Here is a 6,533-nt window from a genome sequence, read left to right as displayed (position 1 = left end):
ACGTGAACAAAGTTAACAAACACTGAGTTAATGACCACGAATTCATAGATTTAATTATAAAAAACGAACAACAAAGTCATGAACAAAGTCAACAATTAACACAGAGAACAACAAACACAGAATTAATAGATAAAAAAAAACGCACAGGCTATTAACACAACGTGAAAAACAAAACAAAACATGCACTTAAACAAAATCACTAGGTGGGTGCTGTGGCAGCTGTTGCTGTTGCTGCTCCTGCTGCTGACGCCCTCCTTGATCCTGTCTGCCGACCAGATGTCCGAGACCAAAACCGGGGACATAATCCCAAAATTTTGGAAAAAACGGGGACATTTTTAGTTTGACTGTCATGCAACATGCAACACTAAATGTTTAAGTCACAGCCCTATGCTGTATACGCCTCCCTGTAATTCATTCACTCATTATATACTATTACTATACGATTATATGCTATACTCTGCTCAGGCCGTGACTAGCAGAGACAACCATGTTGCTACTAATCAGTGTGCGTGCAGCAGCAGGACATTATAATTCATTACTTGTGTTGTTGTTGTTGTTGTTGTGAATGTACGGCAGGCTGTAGCCAACGATAAATAGCGCAATTCATTAAATATGGGAAACGTTTCAAGAGCAACAGGCTTACCTCCAAGCAGTACAGCACAAGGGTGATATGGGTGTAAGGCGGAAGTAGCTGGCGCTGGAGCCCGGTCAAACCAACCAATAGAAACTCTTCTCTCATCCACCAGCGTAGGCCCAGCCCATCAAGTGCGCTTGAATTCGCAAGCAAAACTTTAGAATTTGTAATCGAAAAGGACTGATTTGCAAAAAAATAAAGTATAACTCGCAAACAAAGAGGACTGATTTGCAAGCAAAGGTTTTTAACTTGAAAGCACAGAGGACTGATTTATAAGCAAAATGGTCGTATGTTTTTACTTAAAAAAATTACTTTTGATCTCAAAAAAAATATTTTTGATTGCAACTTACTCTTTTTTGCTCTCAAATCCCTTTTTTGGTTTAGAATCTATTCTATTTGATTGCATAATAAAGGAACAAAATTCTCTCCATACATGTCGCGTCCCAACCGTGTTATTAAGGACTGACAGGACCGACAAATGCGACAAGATTTGTTTGCTGTTTTGTGGAGATGTAATCCTAAACTGAGAACTTGTTCGTATACGCATTCACCTTTAATATTTATCTCAAAAATGATGGCCGTGTTGGTAAGTACTCCGTGTATCCTTAAATTCTTTTTACAACACTGGCAAAAATCGTTTACACTCATCTTCTTCTTCTACTTCTTCCAGCGTGCGTGCAGTTGAGTTCTTTTGACAACTATGCGTCGCTTAACATACGTCACACACTCCGTTGCTCTGATTGGTTATAGGTCTATCCAGGGGTGCAGATCCGATGTCAGGATTAAGGGGGACACAAAATTAACTTATGCATCAAGCCAGTCTGCTATTGTCAGGCTAGCTGCAGAGAATAAATCACCATAGTAACTTGACCGGGTTAAATTTGACCTGCTTTCATGCAACCGACTTCAGGCTAAATTCAGCCAGGATAACTGACATATCCCGGCTTAATAACTTATCTTGGTTTTGTGCAATACCCCCCAGGGCTCCCTGGAAGAAGAGATCCTATATCTGTATAACTCTTCTCATCTGTATAACTCTTCTTATCTGTATCTGGACAACTCCTGGATAAAATAAAGGATAAATAATTTTACAACTTGACAATTAATTCATATCCATTCATATATATAGTCATGTTTTACAGGGAAAAAAAAAGTCCTTATAACAAAATGTACCTATGTTGCCCTTTTTTATCATCAATCTTACCAGTAGACTCAACAAAATCATGAAAAATATTCAATTCAATTCAAATAGTTTATTTCAAACCAATCAGATGAAACAAATACCAACCAACAACAAACAAAAACACCAAACAGAACAACCACCTTGGTTTGAAATGGGGATACCGTAAATCCTCTAATACAGGCCCGGGCCTTTATTTTACTCAAGCGCATCGCGGTCCAGGCCTTTATTGGAAGGAGGCCAGAATTAGAGGCAGGCCTCAATTTCTATTTGAGCAAAACGAACTACCAGTAGAATGAATAAAAACAAGATTTTGTGTCTATTTGAACCTATAAAATACTAGGTTCATTTATTGAAAACGTACAGTTACCATAACATGGTATGCATACAGAACATTAACAACAAATGATCGGTGCGACGCGGTCGGGGCGCACTGAGGACAGTCCGCAGCCGGTCGGCAGTCGCCCCGGGAGCGAGGGGGCCCCGTCCCTCCCCGCAGGGAGAGAGGGCGCAGTGAGAACTGATTCCACGACCCCAGGGAAGCGGCGAGGTGAGATGCGGGGGGTCGCTGTAAAGCTCGCGGCCGGAGCCGGCGAGCCACCTTCGCCCCGAGCACTTCCAGGCCGACCCAGAGCCGGTCGCGGCGCACCGCCACGGAGGAAAGGCGCCCGGCGGGGGCCAGCCGACGCTGGGGAGAGGTCCCGCACACCGTGCCGCCGAAACCCTGACCCACCGAGATGGTTCTAATAATAGCCCCGGCCACTATTAGAGACCGGCCTTTATTTACCTCCGCTGACAGCGAGACCGGCCAATGTTGGAGACCCGGCCGGTAATGGAATACAGGCCAATATTAGAGGATTTACGGTATATTTATTATATTTATTTTATATTTATATATTTCCAACCCCAGTTGTCACAAATTTCATCAATATCATCAACAAGTAGACTCAACAACATCATGCAGATTCAACCACTGCAGCATTTGCCTTTTCAAAAAGGGTCAGATAGTATTGGTCATTTCGTTTCTCATGGAAAGAGGAGCGGACACAGTCGACTGCTGCCAGCATACCAGAGACAGTCTGGGTTCTCCTCTGCAGGGATTTGTTGAGGCATTCAAGCTCCTCTACCACAGCAGAAGCGAGTGTAAGACCCAAGACTGTTTTTTTCTAAAATGTTCTGCTAAGCCGCTGGCACTGGCTGCAGATTTAATGTACTACCAGCCATTTTATCCAAGCTGCAGAGAACTCTGTCATACTGAGTAAGCACAGCCTTGATGGTTGTGTCCCGGACAGTCCACCTGGTTGGGCACAGCGGTTTCAAGGTTGTCATTGGCTCAGGCTGGTTGTCTGTTGTTGCGATGTCTGCAAACATGGCCTTGAATTTCCCTGACTGACCAAAGAGCACACCTAGCTGGTGGACCCAAAAAAGTGAGTCCCGGATCAGTGGGGAGGCTGAGCAGGCAGCCTGTGTAATAAGATTAGAACAGTGTGCCCCACAGTGGACATACAGCGCTAGTGGCTGCTGTCTTCTCAGAATAGCCTGCGCACCAGAGTATTTGCCTGCCATGTTGGCTGCCCCATCATAGCCTTGCCCCCGCAAACCAGTCATCGGTAGGTTGAGCCTCACCAAAACATCAGTGGCCATGTCAGCAATGGCCTGACCAGTCGTCTCAGACATGATGTGCTAAGACTGTATTGATCCCAGGGCAGAGAATTCATGAACTGCCTGGCAGTAGGCCTCGGCTATGTAAATCAGCTCCACCTTTACCGATGTGATAAACACGTTAATGCAGTATAAATAAAATCAAATACATCAAAATGTGCGCCTGTGCATTTTATCCATCTCATTGTCCTTCATGATTTTGCTCTTCTAATGGTTTTCAGCTTGTATTTTCTTTAAATTGGTTGCTGTGTTCTATATCTTTCTTAAGTGAGAAAGAGACAGAAAAATGCTATGCAGGAAAAAAAAAACTAGAAAAAAACAAAAAGATTCCCAAAATCACAGATGTATCAACACATTTTAAGATCTTTATTAATCCTTTACCAGTTTCACAGGCAAACCATAACCTTTTTTATGGAAGTCTTTGGAGGTGGCTGAGGCTTAGATGGTAGATTAGGTTGTCAACCAATCACAGGGATGGCGATATAATCTGTTGACAACCCTGATGCTTTCATTGCAGCTCTGCAACCACTGGTGTGTGTGAATGGCTGAATGTGCGTCATTTGTAAAGCACTTTGTTATGCAGTTAGTGCTGACCATGTATTTGTTAACTGTAAAAATTTCATCACATGAAAATAGTGCAATAATATATTCTATGCTTATTTATTCATTCACTTTTTATAATAACTTTTATTGTTTATTCAATTATGATAATATGAGTTTTCTTCTTGAAGGTCTTCCATGGCAGAGGCCAGGAGTCCTGTGTCTGAGCTGGATCCACTCTGGGGAACTAATCCCTTGGAATCAGTCCTCTCTGGTCAATCCCTTCTTGGAACCTCTAAGAGCTCCACACAGGGAATAACAAAACCTAGACTGGCTGAAGGACTGAGTTACAGTAAATCTGTAAAAGCGTTCTCAAAAGAACATTCTGCAACACATGTTACCACAGACGATACCTGCAACAGTCTGAGGGCCAGTAGACGGCCTACTGAACTGCAGCAATCCCCATCTGAACATTATGTGTTTTCCAGGGGTTCAAGCCGCCCACCTAGACTGGCTGAGACATATTCACCCTCACCCTACCATGGGCTAATTGTGGAGGCAAAAAATGATAATACAGAGGCTGCCAGAATTTTGCCAAATGACAAACTCTCCTGCCTACCTATTCTAAGGAGTATGTCAGACACTTTGCCTCTTCTTAAGAAAGGAGTGTCTTCCCATGCACCAGACAGGGTGACTTGTGGACTTAATTGTACTGGGGGAGATAAGAGTGTACAAGAAGCTAAAACTCACTCCATGTTAGCCTGTAATCAACCCGTGCAACTTCATCACTGCAACATTGTTACCACTATTTGCAGAGAGGCCACCAGCAGAGACAATGGTGTACAGCAACAACTTAGCAAGTGTGTATGTATGTCACCCGCCAAGGCAGTCGTCAAAGTAGAGTGCACTGAAAAAGAGGACTCTTACACTGCTAAATGTGACAAGGCATTCTGTAATGACTCTTATATCCACCAAGCAAGCTCTGAGGACACATTTGACGCTTACTGCCATCCCCAGCCCGTTCCAGTGCCGCTCCAGCTGCTGCCATGCCTGGAAACCAAAAACCCAAGCTCCATCAAGAGTGCACCTCTTTCAGCTGCCAACCACCTCACCCTGCCTCGCTTCATCTCCTCTGTCAGTGAGACGGGCCTGGACGCCAAACATCAGCTACGGTGCTACAACCTCACCTCTTCTTGGATCAACTCACTGGCTACTTGTACTGACGCTCAACCCCCAAAACACTTTAGTGGAGATGAGTACTACAACAGTCCATTTGGCCAAGTCAGAACCATGACCTGCGACATGGGAACAATGACAACCCCCAAAGTTCTCAAGAATGTCAGTGTGCAGACAGGTCAGACTATGAGTTCTCATGTGTTCTCCCAGATCTGTCTTGCAGATGAGGGTAGGAGTGACACCTCCTGCAGCCAGAGTCCAAACAGTGACAACAATGGAGGCAAGGAACCAGATGATGCTCCCAAATCCTCAGTGAAGGAGGTGAAGTGGGATGCAGAGGGGATGACATGGGAAGTATATGGGGCATCTGTAGATCCTGAAGAGCTGGGTCTGGCAATCCAGAGGCACCTGGAGCTGCAGATCAAGGAGACAGCAAAATGTGCGGCCAAGCTGTTACACCAAAACGCCAGCAACTCTCAGCAGAACCGGAACACCAACTGCCAGAGAAAGAGGATGATGTGTGCCATCCGAACCCGTGTCTGCTGTAGTCGCAACACTGCATCTGTAGACTGACCTACCAGCTGACAGATGAAACAGACAGGACCTGAACACTGTGCTCTATAGCCAAAATGTTTACTAACAGCGTCAGCCTCAAACTTCATTCATCTGATGAGAAAGTTTATGAAAGACTGTTCTGTAAATGTATAGACCAGAGTCAGTAGAGAAAGATTCACTCAAAATTATGTTTCATAATTAATACATATTATTAAAGATCATTATGAAACAGAGAAAAAAGCTGTAAAGGAAAAAAAAATTGATATTCATTCATTCATTCATCTTCTGTAACTGCTTGTCCTGTGAAGGGTCGCGGGGGGCTGGAGCCTATCCCAGCTGTCTTTGGGTGAGAGGCAGGGCACATCCTGGACAGGTCCCCAGTCTACTGCAGGGCTAACACAGAGAGACAGACAACCATTCACCCTCATATGCACACCTACAGCCAATTTAGAATCACCAGTTCACCTAACGAGCATGTTTTTGGACAGTGGGAGGAAGCCGGAGTAGCCGGAGAGAACCCACGCAGACACAGGGAGAACATGCAAACTCCACACAGAAAGGCCCCAGATGAGACATGGATTACATTTTCTTGATTTTCTAAGGAAAACGACCCTTGGATATATTTTCTTTTGATTTCAGGGTTCTATTTTTACCAAAAAAAGAATAAAAAATAAATAAATCAGAACATTTCAGGCAATGTAATGACTACTAATATTGTTGTATGATAACACATATACAGCTGCAGAATGTGATATTGATCACAATGGAACATTAAAAGACTTTTAA

The 6,533-nt window shown here is 43.9% G+C and overlaps 1 protein-coding gene across 1 annotated transcript; it reads left to right on the top strand.

Moving 5' to 3' along the window:
• Positions 1–4,203: 4,203 nt before the first annotated feature.
• Positions 4,204–5,765, top strand: LOC311500868 (uncharacterized protein; the record flags this gene model as incomplete). Its single annotated transcript, XM_084562497.1, has 1 exon — positions 4,204–5,765. Exon 1 carries the CDS (start codon positions 4,215–4,217, stop codon positions 5,763–5,765), a length of 1,551 nt encoding a protein of 516 aa, XP_084418623.1. The 5' UTR covers positions 4,204–4,214.
• Positions 5,766–6,533: the final 768 nt, after the last annotated feature.

Source organism: Chelon labrosus (genome assembly GCF_963514085.1).
Source record: "Chelon labrosus genome assembly, chromosome: 15".
NCBI classification, from domain to species: Eukaryota; Metazoa; Chordata; class Actinopteri; order Mugiliformes; family Mugilidae; genus Chelon; species Chelon labrosus.
This window is presented reverse-complemented; position numbering and strand designations above follow the sequence as displayed.